Here is a 27,948-nt window from a genome sequence, read left to right as displayed (position 1 = left end):
ATATATTTTTTTTTTAATCAACAACATTGCCGTGTAACTCACCACTACCTTTTACAATGTTTTCACAGCTATTTTTGACTGGTCTGTAAGTTCTTATTGCATTAATTTGTACTAAATGATCGGGCTGAAGCAACTGTCTGCGCTCACACAATGCAAAACCGAACAAGGTGCCAGAGATTTGAAACAAACCCTGTGAGTTCACATTACTGGCTGCTATATGAAAACTAAAAGTGAGGAACACATGATATCGTATAAAAACCATCGATTATCCCAGTCCTTAATCAAAAACACCTGTGTATGCATGACCTTTATCTCATCCACCTGAATCTAACAGCTTTGTTAATGAAGTAATAAGTCCATCATCAATCTTTTTTTGTCCTGTATGCATGACAGCCTCCATCCTGTACATTCAGTCACTGACTGTAACACTTCGGCTTCAGCTAAAAAACCTAATAGATTTTAAATGTTACAGTAAGGATCCATGACTAAATATTTAGGCACAGAACACCTGATCCACCTATTGTGCCATTAGCACCCTATTTTTATTAATTTAGTACTACCCTTCAGAAGCTTCATAAGGTTGTATTGTTTTTTTAAGCCGGGACGTGTCACTTATGTATGTGTGTGGCACGGCGCCAATTACAGACGTCACGAGCGTCATAGTAGCCACTATCAACAATCATAAAGCCCCACCACATGCCACAAGTGTATAACAACTTCCCAAAATTTTTCAGATAATTTTTGTACTTTTATTGTGATTATTTTTATTTATTTTTTTTCTCCACTTTGTTTCACTTCTGGTGTTCCCGGTCAAAAATGACGAGCCTACAGAAATATCATATAAATCTCTCGTTATGCTATATTATCACCAAATATTTCAGTTAGGACATGTTTTAAATTGTTTTTACTGATCTGATTGATTGAAAGCCTCATTAATATGAACTTATGCACCTCTGTTTTTGAGTGAAAAAGCATTATTTGTACATAATTGTTAATATTCAGTAAAATATGGGGGGAAATGCACTGTTTATCACACTAGTGTGCCTTAATATTTAAGCAGGAAGTTTGTTTTGAAAGGCTTTTATCTTGTAAATGGAACAAAGTCATGTGTGGTGTTCCTGTTGTAAAAAAAAACAAATAAAAAAAAACTTCCTGTTTAAACATTAAAGAGCATTAGTTTGATAAACTACATTTCCCCCCATATTTTACTGAGTATTAACAAAATTATCTTCAAATAATGTATATTTAACAGTTAAAATCTTCTCACCTGATTAATTGTTTGTTTTCTCACGATGTGGGGCATGCTTTAGGACAGGGGTTTTCAAACAAATGAAACCATTCTAAATGTGTGCAAACTCAGCAATCTGAAGGCGGCTCGATGTCATCAGTCAGCAGCCAGGTCCTCCTGGAGCGTCTGATACCCACAGGCCTACATAAACATCACTATTCCTCACAAACTTCTCCAAAACACACTTCTTCTGCGAGCATCCGTTACAAAACACTCGCTGTACATCAATTTTGACAGCAATGTGAATATACTGAAGTGTGTTCAAGCAGAAATATGATGATTTAGATGTGCCAAGAGCACACATACACGGTTTGTTTGCGCATTAATATAACGGATAAACGCGCGCATAATGCACGACTGCTGTATGTCACTAATCGTCCTTACCTTGATTACAAAACCTCGCTAGTGCAATACTGGGTTCTTTTATCCAGCCGAGAGCTGTAGTTTGCGTATCATATGCTCATGCAGTGCTCGGGTGTTTTGAGCCGCTGTTCAGTCTGTATTTCACACAGCGCAATGAGAAATTGCTTGAGCTGCTCCGAAACACAGAATAATAGGCTATCACAGAATACGTACGGGCGAGGTGGTGCTGCTACTTTTTCATCTTGATTTAAAAAAAAAAATAATTATATTAATCATAAAATTTGTGAATTGAATATATACTTATAGTCTTAAGTTATCTCGCGCTCCCCTTGGAGGATCATTGAGAACCACTGAGTTAAGGCATGTATTATTCAAGAAGTAACCTTAACTCGGTCAGCAGTAGTGAGTAGCCGGGAGCAAAGGTTTAAATGATTAATGATTTTGACCTTTTGTGACCTCATAATAATAATAATGATATCCATATGTGACCTTTGACTCATGAGATCCAGATTCGGAAATCGGCATGTTTTGAATCTTCCACATAGGCACATCTGCAGCACGCGTGTCCGTGGTATCAGCTTGCATTCCAAGGCGCGCTCGCATTTTGGGTCGCTCTCTCTCTTTCTCTAAGGGAGCTGTGAGAAAAAGAATGAACAAGCAGTATTAAAAAGTAAAGGAAATGAAAAGATCAATTTTAAGACATGCGCACACACAGGCAGATAAATTGAAATAAAAATGTGTGAAAAAATCTTAATGAATAAATAAAGAAATGGATAAAATTTCCCTTACCGTTTTTCCAAGAGAAAAAGTTTTCCTTGTGCAAGGAAGACTATCTAAAATGGGTAAAAAATATAAATGGTCTTTCATTTTTCAAGAAAACAGAGAATACTGTTCTTCTACTGTTGAGCTCTTTTCTCAGGGCTTGCTTCCCTTTTTCCTCTTCTCTCTTACTTTTTGGTTAGAATCGCTCATTAATTAGGACAGCTTTCTTAGTCACCTTCCCCACTGAGTCTGTACAATTATATTGAAGAGACGCTCTTATTAGTTCATATAGTAACTAATACCACATTTTTAATCCAGATCTGTCAATAAAATCTGATTAAAATCTAAATATAATAGGTCGTATATAGTTTTTCTTCTACGGTGCTTACTTGCTTTCTCTATATTGCCATATACATATATCCTATTCAGAAATCTGCAATTATTGTAGTAATTATTGCAATTCAGGAATCAGCTACCAACTTGTCAGATGTAAAATAAAAAGATTCTGCTCTATTATTCCCTATGAAGCGTGAATTAATCTACGTATGTAGCCACAAGCTGTTTTTTTTTTTAATTAACCACTGTCTAATCTTTTCTTTTTTCTTGATCCACTAAAAATTGTTACTGGTTATTGATTGCTGCTTTTTTTATTTTTAAATAATTGACTGACTTCATAAATCCCCTTTTGACCTCTCTTAATGTCTTTTTTTGTTTTTGTTCTCCTCTGATTTAAATCACACAGAATCAGTAAATTACTGGTCTCAGGTCTTCAAATTACAGGATTGGAAAGAACTTCTGGATATTTCAAACTCATATATAATTTGTTGCTCAAAACTTAACATGTCCATGTAGAGAGATTTAACTATTTGTTAACGGTTCAGTTAACTATGTTAACTGAAACGGAATCATTGTCAATGTATTCATCTTATTCCTGGAACATAAAGGCAATAAATCAAATTAAATTTGATTTGGGACTAAATATGTTTCAGAAACAGAAAATAGCACAGTTAGGCTACGTATTTTGCTCACAGCTCCATTTCCTCTCTGGAGACGCATTCAGTCTTTGCGCTGTGTATACTTCATTTAGACTTAACAGGCTCTTAAAGGGAATGGGAGATGAGACTCTGATTGGTTTATTGCAGGTTATGCCCAAAACACATTGTTTCCCAGTTGATGGGAAAGGTAATCTTAACATGCATTCAAAATTCAGAATAATTTGTAATAATCATTCTTAGTATTTTGAAGTGCCCACGATAACAATATTGAGCATATTCATTATCGTAATATAGGCCTATCGCATTACCGAATACCAGCACATTAAGCCTTCGTCTAGCGATTCCAGTGCTCCAAATATTAATTAAACATCTAAAATTATCTTTATTTGTACATTTTCTGAAATGAGTACCCTTTCTTCACTCGCTTATCATGAAGACTGCTTCCCCACATAACGGCGCTTCCACCAGTGCAGTACTACAGTAGGACTTAATAGGCCATCTGTCTCATTAATGTTAATCTAACTATAAAAGAAACGAGGGCATCACTCGCTGCTCGATTGAACTGCTTTTGTAGTATTTTTATTAGTTTCACATTGCACAACAAAATACAAAATAATAAAATTATAAAAGAAAAAAAAACAGACTTGTAAGTGCAACCAGGGCATACAAGCAGTTTCAGTGGAAAAACAAAGTAGCACTCGATAGAGGGCAGAAAATACTAAGCACTACATTGCTGGTCAGAGTAAGCATTACATTGATCCAAATGATCTAGAAATGGTTGCCATATACTGTAAAACTTATCAAGATTACCCATAACTCAAGCTGATGTACCCCTAGAGTTACAGTTTTTAAATTTTTCTTCTCTTTTACATTTGTCTTTTCTATACATCTTTTCTTTTGAACTTCACTGGGTCAACAAAACAAACTAATCTAAGAACATTTCTTTTTTAACTGCACACCTCGGTTCCTCACGAAATCCCTTATATTCTGTACTGTTCTTTCTCTTAGAACAGAGTCCTCTGCAGCCTTGCACTGCTTACACTCTGCCGTTGTTACGAGGTGTCCTTTTGAAATATGGGCTTTGAAATGTTTCATGACTGCATTCACTTCATTTGGGCTCCATGGCCTTCTCCTTGATTTGGCCTCTGCAAAATAAATAAATAAATATATTCACTGATAGCTGAAACTATAAATGCCTCCCTTCGACCCAGCTGTTGTATTTGTTATAAAATTTTCTCTTGGCTGGAGAGGATCCTCAGATCATCCACCACTGTTGTCCTCCATGGACGTCCGTGTCTTTTAATGTTCCTGAACTCACCAGTGCATTCTTTGTTTTATCTTAGAATGTACCAAACTGTCGATTTGGCCACTCCGAATTTTCCTGCTATCTCTCTTAATGGATTTGTTTTTGAAGTCTAACAATTGTCTGTTTCACTTGCATGGAAAGCTCCTTTGACCGCATGATGTGGGTTCACAGCAACAGCTTCCAAATGCAAATGGCACACTTAGAATCAACACCTGGTTATTTCATGCGTCGGATATCTATCTGATTTGTTAAAACGTTTCAATTTACACATGGCCACAAAGTCAATATAAATCCGATCTTCAATTCTTGCGCTATATTTAAATGTAACGAAGTTCGTTTACACGTGTTTTGCGCACGAGCCGCACGCACCCCAAAATGAAACTGCTTAATCGACCATCGATAGCTTTTATCGACAATTAATCGACCCTACTCCAAAGACAAAGGAAAACCTGAAATTGCATCATATGACCCCTTTAAGCCCATATTCATATATAACTGTAACTTGAATATGTTTTGGTTAGCAGCTAAAATAATAAAAATTGTGCCTGTGTCCAAATATATATGGAGCTAACTGTATTTTCTCTCACCTCAGAACAGTATGTCTGCTGTGCATCTGCTATGGTAACTTTTAAACTGGTAATTCAACAAATAAAACAATTAGTTGTTACCTCTATCCATTTATATTCACCAGGATCTTCATTTTTTTTAAATCATCTTAACAAATGATCCAAAAATGATCAGAATACAAACGAACTGTATTATGTATAGATATGTTTTTTCCAGTGTTTTGTGTTCCCTCAGCATTATGTTCCTTGAATCTTATGTTCTGGTGACATCTGACAGTGTTGACAAATTTGGCATTTCTTTAACAAAACAAACTGAGTTCCTGTAGTAGACATTTTGTTTTCTCTGTTGATGCTAGATGCCAAAAGAACCTGCTTCAGGAGAATAAAATTATCTAAATATTTCAAATAATTCCCTCAGAATTTGGAAAATGGCGCTGATATATCATCGTTGTGACACCTGTGTACTCTCTGTGACAGTGATGTACTCTGCAGAGGAGGACTGTGGCAAGGGGTCCTTTATAGTGACAGCTGCCCCTGATATTGCCTGATTTTATTACATTTTAATGAATGTCTGACGGTGTTGACACAACGCACACCCTAAACATACCTGTGGAGCTCTCAGCCTCATCTGGAGACATTTTTCTTTTTCCTATGGAAAGAAAGCAATACTTTATTCCTCTTCTTTACAATGCAAACAATTTCTGACCATCTTAAATCTGAATATGTATAAATATAATACAAACATATATTAAATTTCATTTAAAAATTACCATTGGAACTTTCTGCCTCTTCCTGGGTCAACTTCATCCCTATTTTAGTTTTTAATTGAAAAAAATATATATATATTTTTTAAAAGAAATTAAACGTATTTCTTACTTAAACTTGTCTGCAAGAGAGAAAAACATATTGGACCAGATTTACAGTAACATATAGCTGCTATCAGGCACGTTAAAACCTGTGTTGATAACATTGTGGTATATCTAGATCACTTTAACAGGCACAATCAAAAACCATGGATAAACTGTGAAGTTATTTCTATTCTGCATGCCGGTTGTACTACATTTGTCTCAGGTAATGCCAGTGACTACAAGAAGGCCAGATATGACCAGATATGAGCCATTAGGGATGCCAAGAGACAATACAAACAAAGACTAAAGTGTTACTACACCACTGTTAACACCCGGTGGATGTGGCAGGGGCTACTGAGTATCAGTGCAGGGCTGAGGTCATGGACACACGTTTTACACCGGATGAATTTGACTAATTCTTTGCCCGCTTTGAAACCCCCTTCATTGATCCTTCAAAGTTAAAACTGTCTGGTGGAATCACAAAAAACTTGCCATTTACAGTCTCATCTGCAGATGTGGCACAAAGTATCAGGCAAATAAACCCACAAAAATCACAAGGCCCAGATAATATCCCTGGATGGGAACTCAGAACCTGCTCTTTTTCTGGACTCTCACCAACGGTCGTGTTATAATAAATGATGCTTTCTACATTGCACAATGAATCTCTTACTTGCATCATGTTTGCAGTTGATTATGATGAAAGCATTCGTGAGAGTGCAGAGCTCAAACTGCAATGACGAGATGCACTCAACATCGGCTGTCATTGGCTACATTGTACATCGCTGCAGCCTTTCATGTGACAGGAGTTGCCCTAAATACACTGCTATAATCATTACCTTTCACAATTAGATAATCTCGACAGCTGTAATAGTAAAAATGTAGTAAATGTTTTCGAGAGAGCTCCACATGTAATACATATTTCATATGCATAATGTCAGCCAATTGAAGTAGTGGGTGTTTATACTTAAGTCTGACAACAGACGGAGCATTAAAATCAGAGGGCTAAAATCAGGGTAAAAAATTATCTAAAATAATGTAAAAATCATACTAACATTAAGTGCACCTCAGGAATCATTATGAAATTATAAAAAATGCCGTTCATGTCCCCTTTAACAGGCATAATTATGAATGAAGAAAACATCTATTTGCTAAACAAAACAAGACAACTAATAGTCATATTCTTTTGCCATCTCTACACAATATTTTTATAAACCACAAAAGAAATGACAATACAGGAATCTGTAATTGGTATGAGCAAATACCAAAACTGAACATATCGATAATAGACTGCTTACATAGTTTATTGGATGCATCGCTATTTAGGTTCATTTAACTTTTCTTAATAAAGCCATATAAACTAGAAGGAGGCCACTTGCAAGCCTGTATGAAGACTGTAGTGGGCCTCCTGTGGTAAGTTCTGTAGTGAATACACTATAGACTATACCATTGACACACTGGAATAAAATTCATTACGTACCCCTTACTCCATGGGCAGGATCTGAGTCTTCGTCATCATCATCACTTATTTCTTCCTCGTCTGATTCCAGATCAATTTCATCTATAGAAAAGCATATTTGACACATACACATGCATTAAGTACACACACATACAGTCATGGCCAAAAATATCAGCACCCTTGGTAAATATGATCTAAGAAGGCTGTGAAAATTAATCTGCATTGTTAATCTTTTATTTAAAAAAGTCACAAAAATCTAACCTTTCATTGGATAATAAGAATTTAAAATGGGGGAAATATCATTATGAAATAAATGTTTTTCTATAATACACGTTGGACGCAATTATTGGCACCCCTAGAAATTCTTAGTATATTCCCTTAATCACCCATCACAATGAGAAAAACAAAGAATATATTTCTGATGTGCAGCAAAAGATAATTGAGCTTCACAAATTAGTGAAATGGCTTTAATAAAAGAGCTAGAGCAGTGAAAATGCCCATTTCCACCATCAGGGCAATAATTAAGAATTTCCAATCAACAGAAAATATTACGAAACTGCCTGGAAGAGGACGTGTGTCTATATCGTCCTAATGCACGGTGAGAAGGAGAGTTTGAGTGGCTAAAGACTCTCCAAGGACCACAGCTGGAGAATTGCAGACAATAGTTGAGTCTCGGGGTCAGAAAACCTTTAAAAAAAAAAAATTGTCAAACAGCACCTACATCACAACATGTTGTTTGGGAGGGTTTCAAGAAAAATTCTCCCAGCTAATCCAAAAACAATCTCCAGCATGTTCAGTTATCAGACACGACTGGAACTTCAAATGGGACTGGCTTCTATGGTCAGATGAAAAAAACTAACTAACAAAAACAAAACAAAAACTAAACAATTAGCTTTTTTAGCAGCAAACACTCAAGTTGGGTTTGGTGAACACAGGAATAAAAAAGTATTGTATTTTTGATGTTGTGGGCCTATATTTCTGCTGGAGGTCCTGGACATCTTGTTTAGACAAATGGCATCATGGATTCTATCAAATACCAACAGATAACAAAATCGATAAGTGACTGACTCTGTTAGAAATCTTATAATGGGCCATGTTTGGATCTTCCAACCGTACAATAATCCAAACACAAACCTCAAAACCAACACAAAAATGGGTCATTGAGCACAAAACCAAGCTTCTGCTGGCCATTCCAGTCCTCTGACCTGAACCCTGTAGAAAATGAGTGAGATGAACTGAGGAGAAGAAGCACCAACATGGAGCTGTGAATCTGAAGGATCTGGAAAGATTCTGGATGAAGGAATGGTCTCTGATCTCGTCAGGTGTTCTCTAACCTCATCAGACATTATAGGAGAAAATTTGGAGCTGTTAAACTGGAAAATGGAGGTTTCAAAAAGTATTGAATAAAAGGGTGCCGTTAATTATGGCCAATGTGTATTAGAGAAAAACATTTATTTCATAATGCTATTTCCCCCCCATTTTAAATTCTTATTATCGAATAAAATGTTAGATTTTTGTGACTTTTTTAAATAAAAGATCACAAGGATTAACAATGCAGATTCATTTTCACAGCCGCCTTTGATCATATTTACCAAGGGTGCCAATATTTTTGGCCATGAGGGTAGCTCCTGAACTTCTATTATTTAAATAAATATTTCATATTATTATATTATTATTATTATATAAAGCTATGCACATACCTTCAATCTCAATTTCATCAAGAGTTTTTCCTTGGAATCTTGCAAGATTTCCTTTTTCCATTGCTAGTAGCAGCTTTGAGATTTTTGCAATTTCTATAGTTGCATCTGGCAACCGATAGTAGTCTCTATGGACCTGAATGTCATGGCCCAACAAGTTGGCAAGTTGGTCCAGCTCGTTATCCTTAAGACTGAGAATCTGGGACACTGTTGCCACTTGCTTGCGGAGCTGTGTAGACCGGAGATGTTCTGGGTTCTTCGCACCACACTGACTTGCAAAAAGCCTGATGCAGTCTTTTCCACTGAAGAAGCTGGTGGGTGAGCAATTTGGTCTTCCAAATAGGAAGGGGTTGTCCCTGTCTACTTCACATGCATCTCTCTTCTCCACAATAAGTTTAATTGCTCTTTCAAGTTCAGGATTTAACAAAATAGCAACTTTTCTCCCATTCTTGCCCATGATTTCTACTCTGCTGAAATGCTTGGACATTTTTTGTTCAGATGGAGAGAGACCGAGAGCTATGTCCTCATGGAGCTCAGTCTGGCTTCTTTTCTTGAAACACTCAAGTGTCATTTTTGAGACTTCTCCTGCACAACGTCTGTTGAAGATTATTACTTGTGCAAGTGTCACTTTGGCGAGTTCTGCATATGTATGCGAAGACTCGTGATTTTTCAGGCTTTCAAATGCTTCAACTGATTTCTTCTCTAGGTATTGGTGGAGAAGCTGCACGTCCTGTGTGAATGGTATAGTAGATGGTTTGCTGAACTTTGATTTGCTCAAAGTAGCAAGAGCAGCATGGGAGACATGTCCTGCCCATTCACTTGAGCACAGTCTTCTGAATCGCTCTGCTGCTTTTGTCATAACATCATCCTCTACTGCGATGGCCCTGCAGAGAATAATGCCACCAATCTTGTTAAGTGAATGTCCTAACTTCAGTGCAAGACTTGGTGTCTTATACAAATGGCTCTTTTCATCGTAACCAGCAACATCTTTCACAGCCTCAATGACTTTGTAAAAATTGTTCGGTTTCACAGCATCTTCAAAGCTATACATGGAGTATTTTCTTCTCAATCTTAGCAAGAGTCTGCCCATTTCTCGAGCCTTCTGTCTGACGTATTCAGATTTTGATGGATCACTGCCTTGCTTGTTGTAAAGACACTGACTCAACTGAAGTATGAGGAAATCATTTCGAACTACTGATGAAATGTCATCATTCTTCATATTTCCCAAGATCTTCCACAACTCAGGAGATATTGGTTGGGAGAATGTTGACTCTGCAATATCAGCCAAACCTAATACTTTGGCCTTCCCAGTTGCTTCGGATATCTTTGAAGGGCATCTCCGTGTATGGCGCCACAGCTCCTTGCGAACATACAGGCCTTTACAGTATACACAATGCACAAATGTTTTGGCACTCAGTTCGATTTCTGATCTTCCTGAGCGCCTCCTAATTTTCAGTCGTCCTCTTTTTCTTTCTATAACCTCTTGATTGTGTTGGTAATTGCCTCTGTTTCGTAGCTTTTCAAGTAACCGTTTTCTGTCCTGGGAGTGTTTAGGAAGAGAGAATGCAGCAGCAATTTCCGTCTCACTGTTTTGATGCTGTTTGAAGTGACGTGAAATTTTAGACTGAGGTTTCTTGCAGACGTAGCAGTAATTTTTGTGGGTGGCGAAAGTTTCTTTGGGGTTTGGTACATCCTCTGTTGCTGACTGTTTATCAGGAGACTCTGTTGGTGTGTAATTTATTACATGTGAGTTCTTGAGCGGAGCTGGATTTGTAAGACACTGAAACAGCTGGTTTACTTTTTATAATATGGTGGATTGAATGCATTGACGAGAATATCACCACTATCGCTCGTTTTCCAGTATCATGCAGTTTTAATTAAAAAAATATAATTTAGGGGTGTCACACCAAAGGACAACAAAACTTAGTAGTTTTATACTGGTTCCAAAAAGTTAAATATTTGAACAATTCTGAGACCGATATTTACCATGTGCACGTCATTGACTTTACAGGGGGCTTCAGTAACATGACCTTGAATGGGGTCCTTCAACTAATTAAAATTTGTCTGTGAAACGGTCCAATTTAAAATAAAGATATATGGTTGGGAATCAATACCAACACTTTGCGTGTGAACGTCAGCTCCAGACACAGTAAGTATCATTTGTTTTCCAAATTGCAGTTTCTATGCCTTCTTGGCACTCTGTAAGGCTAATGTTGCTAAAGCTATCATTATCTCTGGCTGTTGTCACTGATGCTGCCTTCACGTGCTACCAGAATGATCATACATAGGAATGTGGTAGATAAAAATTGCAAATGAAAGCAATGTGAAGTCGACCGATTGGATTTATTGAGCTCATGATCAGGTGTGGGAGTTGGGCTCATGATCAATAACAGCATTGTTTACATTCACTCAAACACGTGATACAATTTTGTTTTTATTTTTCGAATAACAATCGAAGAGTTCATTTGCAAAAACATTTTTCCTGATGTGAACTCGCGACGCCTTGAAAAGTGGACAATACCAGCTGTTTTTTTGACAAAACGTGTTTAGGGTTCAGATCACGCTATATGTAAGGGATAATGTAGTTATCGCGAAATAAGCCCCTTCAGTGTGATACAAGACCCTCCGCTTCGCTTCGGGTCCTGATCACACTGTTGGGGCTTATTTCGCGATAACTACCGGCTGCCTGTACATTATCCCGCTTATTACACGGCTACTTGCCACATAAGGAAAAAAAACTGGACATGAATATGAATTTGAAACATTTTATTGGCATATTTGTTTTAAATTAACATTTTTATCCTTCCGCGAAACGATATAGTACCACGTGACTAACATTATGTTTGTCACAAGATGGCGCCAAACGGTAATCTTTGTTGGCGCGGAGGGATTTTAAACATACAAGTAGTGCCGGCTATGCGTTATTACTTTGGAGCAGTTATTATTTGAAAAGAACGAACCTGCAAATGTCTCAACTGACCAATCAGAATCAAGCATTCCAGAGAGCCGTGTAATAAGTGGAGAATAATGCATGGCACTCATTTCATGTTTTTTTTTTCAAGTGACATTTATCGGTTTTTGCAAATGAACTCTTCAATTACAGACTGATTATTCTAATGTTCAACTATTTGCGCACACCCCTAGTTTAATGTTACTTAAAATGATTATTTCTGTAATATTTACATATCTGTAATTCTGTAGACCCTGTAAATATGTGACCCTGGACCACAAAACATTTCATTTTGAGAAAGAAACCCAACCTGTTTGTTCCTCAGTATCTTCATGTTTGAGACTGAACACTTCTTCAATCCTCAGGTCTTCACTCTCCTCTTTAATAAACTCCATCTTTATAATAGTGGGTCATGTGGCTCTCAGTTGCTTCAGCAGTTGTGTTTGGACACTTTGTCCTGTTTAAGATGAAAAATAAATCCAAACTGAATCTCAGGGAGCGTCTCAATCAGCTCCCTAGTTCAGTAGTCAGCACACTAGTGAGGGAGTGACTCAGAGTAAGAGTTAATGGACTTCAAATTGCACTCAAATAAATAAACAAATTATACATTTGTATTTAGTATTTACTGATTTGTAGATTATACATATTCCACTCTCATGTTTGTTCTCGTTGTATTTTTGAGCAGCAGACTCGAGCGATTCAAAACAGTGAATCATTTTGAGAAGCATTTGATTCATTTGACTCGGAGTTTCTCCATTAATTGCCAGAATTCATGTTAATAACAAACTAATTCACGAAATGAGACGCACCTTTGCTGTTACTCATGTGCGGGAGCCCGAAATAATTAATAAACAACTAATATCACCCTTTAAATATTACAAGCGTTTCATTTTTATGCTTAATACTCTAAACGAGTTGTGTTGATTTAAACATTTTACACTATAAAAAACCGCTCACCTTTCTCCAGCAGAATCAGACGCAGCGTTATGTCGTCACAACGCCAAACCAAAATAAAAGTCTTTTTTGCTAAAATCATATAATTTCACACAGTATGTGTGTTATTATTCTGTCTCACTTCTACTAAATATTTATTAAGATAGAGGACAATTCAGACTAATATCCAAAGTAAATATAACAGATTTGTTTACACTTATTTATGTGCTCAAAATATATTTTTCACCATATAGGCAGTAAGTGGTGAGAGAAAACAAAGCACTTGTCTTTACCTGAGAAACATATAACAGTGAAGCACAGATTCTGACACAAAATTCTGCTAGTTTCTCCAGCCCTTTAAAAGGATAGTTCACCCAAAAATGAATATTTGCTGTTAATTGACTCACCATCAGGCCATCCAAGGTGTAGGTGACTTATTTTCTTCAATAGAACAGTAAAATGGTCCTTGGTGATTAATCAAATGCAAGTGAGGAACATGGCATGTTTTTGAGAATACAAAAAGCATATCAAGGAACACAAAATTAATACCTATGACTCCTGACAATATATTGAGGTCTTATGAAGCAAAACACTCAGTCTGTAAGAAACTGAGCATTATTTAAAACATTATTACCTGTAATCCATAGCCTCAGACAAACAGATCTTCAAGTAACTCAATCAAAACTCTCTTTCGAACGTGCCCGACAGTCACCAAAATACCAGCATATATGATCCTATGATGCTGGTTTGCTAACTTATTCAATTCATTCTTTTCTGTTTTCTCTCGACTTGTACAATCTTCCTCTTTATACTCACAGAGAACTACAAAAATGTAATAAAAGAGATTGAGGAGAAGCTAAAAAAACAAGGAAAGGAGATCAGACGGTTACGAAGGTTGAACCTCCAAATGCAAGAGGGTAAGTGGAGCACTTCATTTCTATTAGTGTATAATAATAACTGTAATAAATCACAACTTAACTGCTCATGTTTTAAAGTGAACTGTTCATAGTAACGTTAATTTGAATGTAGAACTTGCAGATACAATCACAAAAAGCTGTCAAAGATGCTAAATAATGTGATGGTATGTTGGTGAGTGGCAAAATGACTGCAAAGCATAGTGGTGCCAAAGCATGTGAATTAAGCATTACACTTATTTTCATAAAGTTAGCAGATCTGTGTAGGGGGTAGACCGAGTAGTTGGTACATTTGAAACACCTTAAATAACTAGTGTGTGCAACAAGTCTGATCTATGATATTTGCTTCGCACATGCGTATTAACAACCTCTCCGATCGTGGGAAATTTGAAGTACATGCGCTTCTCCAGTCCCAAGTTTTTATTTTATATATTATTTTGTAACCAGGCTGTTTTGGGGCACCATTGACTTCCATTGTAGGGAAAAAAAATACTATGGAAGTCAATGGTGCCCCACAACACCTTTGTTTCCCACATTCTTCAGAATATCTTCCTTTGTGTTCAGCAGAATAAAGACATTCGTACAGTTTTGAAACTACTTGAGGGTGAGTAAATGATGACCGAATTTTCATTTTTGGGCGAACTATCCCTTTAATAGTCATATTCAGACAATGTACAAAGCAAATTAAAACATTTGATGTTTGTGATATTTAAACTTTCTACTTCTTATTGACATTTTTTCCAACATGAAAGACATAAGGATGGTGGTAGGTGGTAAATGGGAACAGTTGATACACCCCTTTCCAGGTGGTGAGATCTGCAGTTACAGAGTTCATTGGGGTCAAGAGGTCATCGGATGCCAAATTCACTTGACAAGTTGCTTGAACATAAATGTGTGTTGGAAGTGTGTGTACTCATCCATCCTATAATGATAAAAATCCATCCAATGGTTTAAAATCCCCTTTTTCGAATCAGGCTGACGTAGTTCTGAATGACGTAGTTCTGCGCAGGCCGCTTCCACGATAGTTGATTGACAGGACCGTCTTACCTTAGACCCGTCCTGAGTGAGCTGTCATCAGTCTGCCATTGTGTCAACTTCGGTGCGATTGAGTGATCGATGAGTTATGTTGTTGGATGTAATAATGAATATAGCAGTTGTCATTTACTCCCGACATCTGAGCCGCTGATGACGCAGAGGATTAACGTTAGTTTTAAGTGAATATGATGATCCCGTTTTGGCAGCTAACTCCAAATTTGTTTACAAATTTTAATATAATTGATGTTATTTCTTATAGACCATGTCAAGAAAGTTCACAAAGGCATCGGAGACACTGAGATTAAAAAAAAATTTGAGGCACAAAAATTACAAAATCGCAGAAAACGAGCAGAAAGGTGAACATATTTATTCTGTATATCAGGGGTGCCCAATCCTGTTCCTGGAGATCCACACTGTCTGAAATCACTTACTTCTCTAATCCCTATATAGTGTACTGCAGCTGAGTGCACTATATTAGAGAGAGCGAACAAAATGAACAAATTCAGACGGTGATGTGCAGAACTGCCGCAAAAACATCTCCATCACATATTTACTTTTATCTTACATGTGCTTTATTTTAGAAAATAATATTAATAACAATAACAATTACTTTAGATTGTAATTATACATTCCTCCGAGTCAGCTTTGTGGTTTCATCAATGGTTATTATCTTCATTAATTTGTTTTTTAATGCTTATGTTCAATGTATCGTGTTAGATGTACACTCCTGAACAAAATCTTAAGACCGGGGGAATCATTACAAGTATTTGCATTTCACGCTGGTGGATCATAACGAGGTTGTAAATACTGCTTCAAAATGCCGAAAGAAGAAACGGGAGCAAGAGACAAAAAATAGAGAATAGGCAATTTATTGGAAACTCCATTTAAACTCAAACAGGCTGTTCATCAGCTGATCAAAAGTTTAAGACCATAGCCTTAAAAAGTTATAGGAACTTCATGACCGAAGGAGTTTTTTCAACAATTTGTTGTCTCTCCACGTCATCGTAACGCCATTTTGGAGATTATCCACTGAACGCAATCTGCGTACGCTCTTCTTTATCAGCCGCAACACAAGGATGCGCTATTTTCGTTCAAATCAAAGTGTAAAATACATGTAGAAAATGTATCCTTGTGTTGCGGTTGATACAGAAGAGCGTATTTTACATCTTTTACAGACACTCACTACATCTCCAAACCAGCTGATGGTGCTCGCTTTATTACAAACAGAATCCAGAATATTTTATTCTTACAGATTATATGGTACTAAACAATTACAGTTGTTCAAAACAATCTATCCAGTTTCAGTGATGATTACACAACTTTCTTGAAACTAAAGAAAGAAAATCATGAAGTAGCTTATCTAATCTTGAATAGTTTTTTTTTTTTGCACACGTCATTTTTAAAAATCCAATTATTTTCTGATAAAGTCCCTTACGAAAAATAAGTTTATTCAAGTGTGCTATTAGTATACTTCTTTTAAACTAAAAATAAAAAAGTCTACTTTGTTTACTTTTTATGTACTTCTCAGAAATATACTTAAAATGACATTTAAGCATACTTGACTTATACTTAGGAAAAGTCTAAATGTATTTGAGCTATACTTGTGCTCCTAGAATCTGTGTTTTCACGGTTATATAATAGAAAAAGAAACAACAGATACTTCCACATGTAATCTAACATGATCATCTGACATAAAACAGCATCAAAACTGTAACGTTATGGAATAAAATGTCGATCAATTAAGAGGTAATAACGAGTGTCAAGCTTTGGGGTGTTGATCGACTCCATCTACGTTTTGATTATCATTCTGAATCCAATTCATAGTCTTTTTTCAGCTTTTTGTTCAAAATATTGTATATTTCTTTATTTTTTGATTTATGAAACTTACCCATATTAAAGTGTTTTAAAAAAAAGAATGAATGAAGCTAGAATAAAATGTTTTTGTTTACAAGCAAAACCTGTTACCTGTTCTTTGTTTGGATGTTTTGCATGTTCAGATATTCATATAACAAAATATATACAAATTAATTCCTAAATAGGGACATAGTAGTATACATAAAATATGATGTAAAGTTCACTTAAAGAAAACTTACGAGTATACTTGTAGTAGCATTTTTAGTACACTTTGAAGTATAGTCTCAGTACTGGTTTAGTAGTTTTATACTGCTAGTATTGAATTAGTCAACTATCAGGATACCAATAAGTTCACTTTTAGTATAGTTGCAGTACAAGCTAAAAACATCACAGGTGAAAAACAAGTACACTTCCATAATGTACTTAAAGTGCTCTATTTTCGCGCACTAATTTTGTACTTAATACACTAAAAATTATCCTTTAGTACTCCTTAAGATAAACATAAGATCATCTAAGTGTACTCAACTGTGCTATTTTGAGACACCATGAATATGAACTAAAATGCACTTTTAGCATACTATCTTTGTATTAAAAAAATGTATTTAGCTACCACTTGTAGTACACTTGAGTGTACTAGTGTACGAAAGATGGGTTCAAGTGTACTACAAGTGGTAGCTAAATACATTTTAGAAAGTATACTTAAAATTATACATTTATATACTAGAAAGTGGGCCAATTTAGTCCAAAGGAGTATTTAAATAGTACATTTTCAAGTATACTACTAGTACACTGATATTTGTATACTACATAAAGTATACTTGAACTTTACTTAAGTACACTTAATAAAATAAACTTGAAATATACTACTTTTTGGTAAGGGGTGATGAAAGGACATTAAAGATAATGGACAGGAAATCATTGGGAAACCCATGTGTCCCATGAAAGTCCCATCACACACTGCAGGACCTAACTTTGCCCACTTTTTGTGAAAATAATTAATATTTATTCACAATTACTGTAATTATTTTCTTCATTATATTGGTTCATGGAGGAGCTGTTGACCACAGGTATCTGCAAGGGGGAAAAAAGCATACTTTCAGCTTCCTTACTTATTGATTGCTTATTAAACAATTATTGCACCCATACTGAGTGCTTTACACATTTCCAGTACATATACACTGAACACTAAAGCCAAATAATGCATTATTTACAAGCCTCTCTTACCTCTGAGCTTTTAAGATCATGGAAATTATTGGGCCTGAAATCAGGGGGCTGTGGAGTTAAAACTTGTGGAACAAATGACACCTTTGGGAAAATGAACATAATTATAATGTGTTATGCCTTCTTGCTGTCAGATGGTATAAATGCAGTAAAACTGGCAGACGGTTCCAGTATTACAGGTGTATAGACCTGATTGTACTTCAAATGGAATTGAAAAAAGAATAAGGCGTGGAAACATGCTTTAATTCGGATTTATGAAAATAATTTCACATAATTTCCAACATTTTTGTGGACAGAATCATGAAAAGCTAGAGGGTTTGAACATTTTAAGAGTGAAGAATTTAAGACAAGTTTTTGTAATGTAACTTGCAGTGTTTGTTCTTGAAAAGTGTGAACCCTAATGTGTAGATATATCCATGTATATACATATCTGGGTGGTTCAGCCTACCAAAGAAATAAAGCTTGGGAACCGTTGATTTCATGCATCACTCACCTGAGGAGGAGGAGGAGGAGGAGGACAACAGCAATAGGAGACTTTACAAGCAAATGCTGACAGACAGATGGAGATGATAAACTGTACGAGGGTGAATACCAGCAATACACCTCTGATTCCCTTAAAGAGAGTCTGAGAGAAAAATCGACTTTAGCTCAGGGATCAAACAGCTATGGCTTCTCAGCAGTCAAGAATCTATTATGGTTGATGTGGTAATATATTTATTGATCAAACTGGACGAGTACAGTTAATGTATAATGTCAATATGTTCATGCACTGTAAATGATAAATAATAGTAAGAGATCTATAAACTACTTCTGAAATGTTGGGGAAAAGACAGGACAGATGAGTGCTGATAAAGCTTGAATTTTGACAAGTGTACTGACCACACAGTGATCTTACTGTAAATATAAATATGAATTTAAAAGCTTATGACATACCTCATACTTTACTGTAACATTATCATGGTAGTAACATCCATAGTCGCTGCAGTAACTGTACGGGTAATAGGCGTATGGTCTTACAATCAAATCCAGTGAAACTGTAATAAGGGCAATGCCTGCAGTTATAGCACTGAAAATGTTCACTCCGAGTGAACCGTTCACCTATCAGCAGAAAACCAGCATAACATTATTTAACATGCAGTGAAAGTATATGGAGTGCGATAAAAATAAACTACTTTACATACATAAATAAAATATTCATCAGGGTCCAAGCACCAATGCCTTATGTCGATTATTTAGTGATACAACTCCGATGCATTTTTTTAATAGTGTTTTTTTTACAGCAAAATACAACCAAACTTCACTGAAAGTTTAGGTTACACCGCTCCTCTAAGGGCAAATATTGCCCACAATCCATTGCTCTTTGGTGAAGAATTCGGTACAGCATACATTTTTTTAAAAACTACAAACATGGCGGATTTGTGCCCAATCGACAGTTAGGTAGAAGAGTTAAAAGGGTTTGTAACATAACCCTTTGATAAAAGGGTTTGTTTTTTTAGTTACTATTAATCAATATTTAACCTGGTATTAACGTTATCTGTGTTATACTGCATCTGCAATAACAATGTGAACTTTTATAAACATCCTTTTGGCCATTAACTTTTAAATGCATCATTATGGAGAAAATATGAGCTGAATTCTCCACATGAAGACCCTCGGCTAGCAGATCAACTTTGCTAGTTCTTTTCTGTCCAATACGGTAGGAAGTTAAATTAAATTAAATGTGGAGGATGTTAACTGTGACAAGATGATTGACAGACCAGTTTACACTGATAAGGTGTGTGTAACTATGCGACAGAGCGTCCTTTAACCTGTTACCCTGCGCCCCTATTTTTGAGCATTTTGTAAAAAACGATATAACCAAATAAAAATGTCTGTAGCTCTTGAACCCTAAGGTCTATATTTAAAAATCTGGTGTTGTTTGAAACTAGACACTTGATCCTTTGTTACTCTAGAGTCATAATAACTCAAAATTAGTATAGCAATAGAGTAAAACAAGGTAAAATATACATGAAATTGACTCGCGATATGTTTTAATGAAGCTCACTAAGGGAAAAATGGATGAGACTTTCATGCCAAAGGCCTGAAAACACCATAAAGATAAAGCTGAACATCTGACCATGTTTTGATTCAAATTTGAGGATGATACTCCCAAAAATGTAGTTTCTGTAAGCTTTTATTTAAAAAAAATCTAGGCGTCCTTTCAAAAAAGCCATTTGGAGACCCCAAATAGACACTTTGTAAACAAATGTCCAAATGAGTCAAAACTACATAATACATATATGTATATCAATTCAGAACTGCTCTGCCCACCAAAACACACAATAAAAAACTATTTCTGAACAGCATTTGTAGTGCTGACTCATTTAGTCATTTGGTTAGTCTACAAATGGCATTTTTGAAAAAAAACGCCTAAATATTTCCTGAAATAAAATATGAAATAATAAATTTTTTATAGGTAAAGACTTACAGAAAGTACATCTTTATGGTATTTCATTTCAAGAAAAGCTTTGGAAAAGTCATTTGGATATTTTATTTCAAGAAAAGTCTAGGAATCCTTTCAAAAATGCTATTTAGAGACTCCATAAGACACTGCATACTACATATGTATATCAATTCAGAACTGCTCTACCAATGAAACCACAAAAAAACACAAAACTATTTCAGAATTTGAACATAACTAAACAGTCTTTATTCTGAACAATTCCAATAATGAAAACAGTGAACCAAAACAGATTTGATCATTTTTGAACTAGTGAAAACACAAAACATGCAAAATACATTGTTTTTACAACATTTGTATTTTTTATTTATTTTATATGGTGAATATTATGAATATTACTATTTTACTAATATAGTAATAGATTACTATTACTAATATTACTAAATAATAATAAAAAAAAACTATTTACAGTATTTACAGTGGAGGAAGACGCTCTAGCAGCCACTAAAATGTTTTTTTTTCTGACCATCTGGATTCACCAGACCTCTGAAAAGACAGGGAAGAGTGAGAGAAAAAGAGTGAGAAAGTGTGTAAGCAAAACAAATCAAACTTGCAACACTGTTTACATTTTGTACACACACACACACACGCGCGCACGCACACACACACAATAACCGGGACATACCCACAAACAAACACACCCACCCACCCACACGAACAAAACTCATGTAATCCCCTCATATTATCCCTCTCCGTTGTCATTTTTAGAATCTAAAACAGCTAACATGAAACAAAAGCTGCAAATACATGATAAAGACACATAAACATTCAAGAGGAGGGTGGAGACACTTACGTGCTAATGCTATCCACGCTTCCCAGCGATCTCAGCGCGTATTCGGCTACTAAATTAGCCATTTTTCTCCCCACGTCCTCCAAAACACCACCAAACGCCACAGAAACACTTCTCAAGTCGAAGATCCACGATGGAGAGATTCAGATGTGAGCTTTGGACAACATCTGTTCGCTGATAGCCAGTCTGTGTAGCGCTGCGACGCCATTATGTGTACGCTTCATGCGTAACCCGAGAGCGCACGAAAACACACGGACAATACGCCGAGCTATTCTCTAAACAATCTTACGTAAACTATTCAAACTGTCAATCACTTTAAACGTCCTTGTGGTTGGCTAACACTTCCATCCATCAAAACTGTGCTGGCGAGGCATTGGCTGGGTTCAAACACCCCTATTGTGATGTGTCCGGATTGACACCTCGCTGACCCATTCACGGACGCGCTTACTGTCCCGGGTTATAACAGCTCCTGCGATTGAAGGAGAGAGACGAGGGAGGGCTATTCTTACTCGGAAGAGACGATTCTGCTGGAAATAGATGGCGTTTCAAAGCTGGAATACGAATTATAATCGATATTTATTGGAAAATGGACGCTATCGATAACTATAACTCGAATCGCTTATGTAAACAAAGGAGGATCTATCGTGTTTTCCCCTATTTTTTCGTTGTTTTGGATTAAAAAGTGGATGCATTTTGAAGAGTGGACCCTTCTCTTGAAATGTATGCTGGTGTGTCTTGGAATAGTCTGAGCTGACCAGCGCTATTGGCGATCAAACGTGAGTACTGCGGTTCGTTTTGTTCATTTTAAATGGCCGGTCTTTCAGCATTTCTGTTAACCCTTTCCTCTCTGGTGTATTGATTTCAAAAACAAGCTCACATCGTTAATCTTGAGTGTTTTAGCTTTCAAATGATATATAGTTAATGATAATTGATTGAATATTGTTCTAAAACAAAGGTAATAAAAAGTCCGACCACGCCCGACCACGCCCTTCCGGCCCGCCCGCGGGCCGATGCGGGTTAACAGGTTAAAGACACAGTTGTATGACGTGATAGTAAGCTTGCCTACTCTTCTACACAGACAAAAGTGTCTACTTTTTTTTCACAAAAAGAGTTAATACATTAAGGGCATAGTATAAGTAGGCACACTGGGACGTGCCACAAATATAAACAGAACATAACCCTGAGACTAACCTTTTTAAACAATGTATTTGTGTGTGTGTGCTTGTATTTGTTGTTGTCCTGAAACTGCAAATGTGCAACCAAAGCTACAACAACCAAACCACAAACATGTCGAAACTGCAAATTGTAGAACCAAAACTACAAACATGTCAACACATTAATAAATATATTATCAGCTCAAAAGGATTTACAAGTATTTACTCGTTCATTCATTCATTAAATTTGGTACACATACTTGCTTTCGCAATATGTACAAGTATGCCAATTTTCATAAAAGTAGGCCATTCAGATTTTATGTTATTTATCGCAGAAATTTGATTACTTTTTCTTGTAACTGAGTCATATTAAACACTATATTATGACATCGACCAAATTTGGTGCATGTCTTTCATTTTCAGAAATGAAAAATCAGAAATCATTACAGAAAATCAGTACACACAATAGTGTTTCAGCGCTTCAGGTGCTTGGACCCCTGTATGTTGTGTACATACCAAACACAAACTGGAGGGTGAATTAACTTTGTTTTCTGCAGCAATGCAGAGTGAGCCTGCAATAATGTACTGAGAGGAGAGAGAAGAGCAAATATTGAGGCTTTTGTTGGAATATTTACAGATGGTACTCAACCAGAATGAGCTTTTTACCGCAATGTGTATCATAAGATTGTTACATTTAAGATACTTGCTTGATTGCGTTCCCCATAGCGTCAACAGATGCAGTGTCTCGTTCCACCTCTCGGGGAACCATGGTTACATTTATAATCTGACACATTTTACTACACTTTATCTCTGTTTAGACGTAAACTTTGAGAATCAAGGTTAGAGAAATGCATGTAAAAGTGATGCAATGACATGGATATCATTAAATGACGAAACTGTTAGTTTGTGTTGTGTTCCTCTAACCACATGCACACCAAAACTGTACGAAGAAATGACATATTGGCTTCAGATCAGATTTTGCAATCCTCATTTATGCATCAGATCACACAAGGAACACAATCACTGAACTGTGTAACCAGCGTTTAAAAGGGATAGTTCACCCAAAAATGAAAATTCTGTCATTAATTACTCACCCTCATGTTGTTACAAACCCATAAGACGTTCGTTCATCTTCAAAACACAAATTAAGATATGTTTAATGAAATCTGAGAGCTTTCTGACCCTCCCATAAACAGCAAGGATCCTAACACGATCAAAGTCCAGAAGCGTAGCAAGGAGATCGTTAATATAATCCGTGTGACATCATTGGTTCAACCGTAATTTTACAACGTTACAAGAATACTTTTTGTGCACGAGGAAAACAAAAATAACGACTTTATTTAACAATTCGTCTCCTCCGCATCACCCTGTAGCACTATTTTGGAGAGTATCACATACGTATGCAACGTATGTACGTGGATACGCTGTTTACGCTTTGATCTGAATGTAAAATTACGGTTGTACATTTTTGGGTGAACTATCCCTTTTAACTCAGGCTTTATGTAGACCTACACTGCAAAGTGTAGCCCATTTATGGAGCTCCATGTGTGACGTGCGGGGGAAAAAATACAAATTTGGGGTGGGGGGTGCTTTTGCAGGGTTCTGTAAGGGAATAGATGTCAAAAAAAGGTCAGATAAGTGTAACGAATAAGTATGTCTAAGACCTGTTGAAATGCATCAGTGAATTATTGTAAATTATTTATGTGACATAAGTAGTTAATGTGGTCACAATGTTGACGAAATAAATAAATATGTTAGAAAAGACACTCATAATGTTCCCATTATGATCCATATTTTCGATTTATTTTATAGTATAACTGCACACCAATACAATAAAAAGTAAGCACACTTCAAGCACTACCGTCACTGTAATATTTTACTGTAACAGTAAAACAAACTGTAACTAATTAGTTATGATTAGATATTAGAATGCTACATTATTATTGATATTATTATTGCTGCCAGTAATTTAGTTCATTGTTTTATCTTAATTTATAAAGGACTAGTACAGTTCTGAGCAATGCTGACAGCTGTCTCTTTGCACCACCCGGTGTTGATTTCTCAAACGGCTGTTTTTACTGTCATGTCCTTGCGGTGGAGGTACACATGGCGGTAATAGGCATTTTGGTTGACTACCTACTGTAGCTTATATTATAAAAGACAGAACACTAAATTGTATAATTTCTTACGACGATAGATCCCCAGTAAGGAACACCGATAACGACAAAGATGGATTCTGTATGAACTGTAGACACAATGCCAAACAGGAGAGTCATCACACCAATCATTATCTGGACAGTCTGTGTAGGACAAGAAAATTGTACATACTGAATAGCACAGAAGAATCTTTTATAAAGTTAAACAGTATTAAATGTACAATACAATTTTTTGGCAGCTGTAGTTATGGAAATTGGCTCTGTTGGCTGTGGAGTCAAGACATTTGCAAATATGATTAAAAGATGAATATGAGACAAAACTACAGAATGTCACATTTTATTATTAGCCGTTTCAACGCATACATGTTTTACCAAATAAAAAGAACAGCACTTTTAGAGTTCATCCCACTCATTGATGTGAGCATAAGTATTGGGACAGTTGAACATAAGGCAGATATAAAAGATTAAAAGCTATTATTTAGTTGCAGATCCCTTGCACACAATCACAGCAGTGAGTCTGTGACCCATAGACATCACCAGACTCTTGGCCTCATCCTTTGAAATACTTTTCCCAGACTTTTCTCTCCTCTTCAGCTGGTGAAATTCATGTTCAATTGGATTTAAATCTGGAGATTGACTTGGGCAATCTGAGACTTTCCATTTCTTTGCCCTTATAAATTCCTTGACTGAACTGGCAGGGTGTTTTGGGTCATTGTCCTGATGCAATATGAAGCACTTCCCAATGAATCTGGTGGCATTTTCTTGAATATTGGTAGGCAAGATGGTTTTGTACCCTTCCAAATTCATTCTGCTATTGTCATCATACATTAAGTCATCAGTAAAGTTGAGAGGGCCTGTTACAGAGGCAGCCATGCATACCCATGCCATGACACCACCTCCACCATGCTTTACAGATGAGGTTGTATGCTTGGGATCATTTGCAGTTCCCTTTTTTTCTCCACATTTTTGCTTTCCCATCACTTAGATAAAGGTTCATCTTTGTCTCATCGGTCCATAAACACAGTTCCAAAACTCTTCTGGCTCACCTTTGGGCTTTTTTGCAAACTCTAATCTTGCCTTTCTATTTTTGGTGCTGGTCAGAGGTTTGCATCTTGCTGTGTAGCATCTGTAATTCTGTGTCAAAGTCTCCTGAGGACAGTAGATTGTCAGAGCATCACCCCAGCTTTCTGGAAGTCGTTGGTGATTTTGCAGACATGTCTTTAAGGATTCATTTTCACAGCTTTTATGATTTGTCATCAGCCAATCAGGTAGTTGTTGGTTGCTGGTGTCGCTGGTGGTTTCCAAACTCTTGATATCTCCATGCCCTTTGTTTTTGCTAGAGCTCTAACTGACTTCCTCTTTTCTTTTAGCATCCAAATCGCTTGCTTTTCTCTCAAAGTCAGCTCCCTCATCTTCATCCTGGTTTGTGTGTGTCATCATTGAATACAAGATTCAGAATACAGAAGTAATGGATATAACTGATACGACACATTCCCTGCTTTTAATATCTGAAGAATTAATGCAACAGGACACAGCTGATCACTTAGAAAGACCTGTGAGGCAACTGTTCCAATACTTATGCTCACATCAGATAGAGGGATGAAACTCTAAAAGTGCTGAACTTCTTAGAAATTCTGTAGTTTTGTCTCATATTCATCTTTTAATCATATTTGTAAATGTCTTGAGTCCACAGCCAACAGAGCAATTTTGTCTTTACTGTTCCAATACTTATGGAGGGCACTGTGTGTGTGTGTGTGTGTGTGTGTGTGTGTGTGTGTGTATATATATATATATATATATGTCAGCTCTTGGTGACAATGCAGTAAAGACACAAACATAAGATAAGATTTATCATTTACAGAGTAAAATTGTCAAATTTACAATGTTTTAGAAGCAAACTATCAATGTGTTTACTCCCTCATTCTTTAGAATTTATTCATGTAATTTTCTTCCCTAGCACTAACATGCACATATAAAAAACAATTATTTGGGTTTATTAAATATTTCTCACCCCAAGGGCCTTTGGTTGGCCTTTTAGAAATGCCCGAAGTCCATGAGGTGGAATTCCTGCTACCTGTTGGACATAAACAGGCGCCTGAGCATTTGTGGCAGTCCCAGCTGCTGTTGTTTGTATTGGTGCTTGCAGCTGGATGACAAAAGAATTCATGGGTATGACAGTCGACATTCTCGTCTCAGGATCTGAAAATTGACCTGCACAGAATCATAGTGAATCAAAACATGTAAATGATAGGATTATAATATAGATGTTTTGTTAACAACAACAACAAAAAAACGTATAAATCGTATTAAAATAAATGTGGTCTTTATATTGATTACATACATGAATGCAGTTATGCCATAGTAGTTATTACCATCAGTAGACTTATAGTTATCAACTATAATAAATCTGTTAGACATTGAAAACATGGAATATACTGTAAAAGAAACAGCTCATGTTTAAACTGGTCTATATCATTAGCAGATGCTCTATTCCAAAGACACTTATATAAGTGCCCCACTAGCCATTATACATCCCCTTATTACCAAATCAATTCATTATTAAGGAAACTGATTCATTAACATTCTAGTTTTATATACATACATACATACAAATTTGTATAAAGATATTCAGATGTAGTGTTAATAAATTTACAGCTTTACCAGGGGGGGAATCCTCTCTTCAGCTGGTTTTTCGTGCTTTACTCTGAAGCTCTGTTCAGTCATCTGAGGTAAGCCAATGCAAATTCTATGTCATATGTGTAACTGCTCATACTTTTTCCCAGAATGAAAGGGGAGGAAGGTGGAGCTCAGGTGATTATGAAAAATGGCAAAGCTGGCCATTTCATTAGAAATATAAAAGAAGTTTTCGTAAATGTGTAGTAAAATGTCGTGAAAATGCCATAGTGAAACCAGGTACTGTTTAAAAAAATAAAAATAAATAAAAAAATAACTAACTATGGTCGTAAGTTCCATTGAACTGTATTGGTAAAGACAGAACTTGCATCCATGGTTGCTTTTGGGAAACGCACCCCAGATTGTCACCTAGCTAAACCTCGGTTTAATCTCAAGCACCTTTGTACAACCCCAGTTCCAGAGAAGTTGGGACGTTTTGTAGAATCCAATAAAATCAAGAATCTGTGATTTGTTCATTCTCTTTAAC

The 27,948-nt window shown here is 36.3% G+C and overlaps 2 protein-coding genes across 2 annotated transcripts; both read right to left on the bottom strand.

Annotated features, from left to right (window-relative positions):
• Window positions 1-3,526: 3,526 nt before the first annotated feature.
• LOC306858865 (uncharacterized protein) lies at window positions 3,527-13,238 on the bottom strand. The gene is made up of 7 exons (XM_079399636.1): window positions 13,189-13,238; window positions 12,542-12,688; window positions 9,285-11,003; window positions 7,606-7,686; window positions 6,051-6,089; window positions 5,888-5,929; window positions 3,527-4,553 (listed from the first exon to the last, which is right to left on the bottom strand). Exons 2-7 carry the CDS (start codon window positions 12,624-12,626, stop codon window positions 4,339-4,341), a joined length of 2,181 nt encoding a protein of 726 aa, XP_079255762.1. The 5' UTR covers window positions 12,627-12,688; window positions 13,189-13,238; the 3' UTR covers window positions 3,527-4,338.
• Window positions 13,239-15,967: 2,729 nt separating this feature from the next.
• LOC306858942 (membrane-spanning 4-domains subfamily A member 4A-like) lies at window positions 15,968-27,519 on the bottom strand. The gene is made up of 9 exons (XM_079399756.1): window positions 27,450-27,519; window positions 26,800-26,999; window positions 24,822-24,932; window positions 23,149-23,217; window positions 19,122-19,286; window positions 18,682-18,813; window positions 18,192-18,272; window positions 17,651-18,038; window positions 15,968-17,389 (listed from the first exon to the last, which is right to left on the bottom strand). The coding sequence occupies exons 2-8, from the start codon at window positions 26,971-26,973 to the stop codon at window positions 17,970-17,972; spliced, it is 801 nt and encodes a 266-aa protein (XP_079255882.1). The 5' UTR covers window positions 26,974-26,999; window positions 27,450-27,519; the 3' UTR covers window positions 15,968-17,389; window positions 17,651-17,969.
• Window positions 27,520-27,948: the final 429 nt, after the last annotated feature.

This window comes from Barbus barbus (assembly GCF_936440315.1).
Source record: "Barbus barbus genome assembly, chromosome: 39".
Classification (NCBI taxonomy): domain Eukaryota; kingdom Metazoa; phylum Chordata; class Actinopteri; order Cypriniformes; family Cyprinidae; genus Barbus; species Barbus barbus.
The sequence above is the reverse complement of the archived record's forward strand: the minus strand, read 5'-3'. Positions and strand labels throughout refer to the sequence as shown.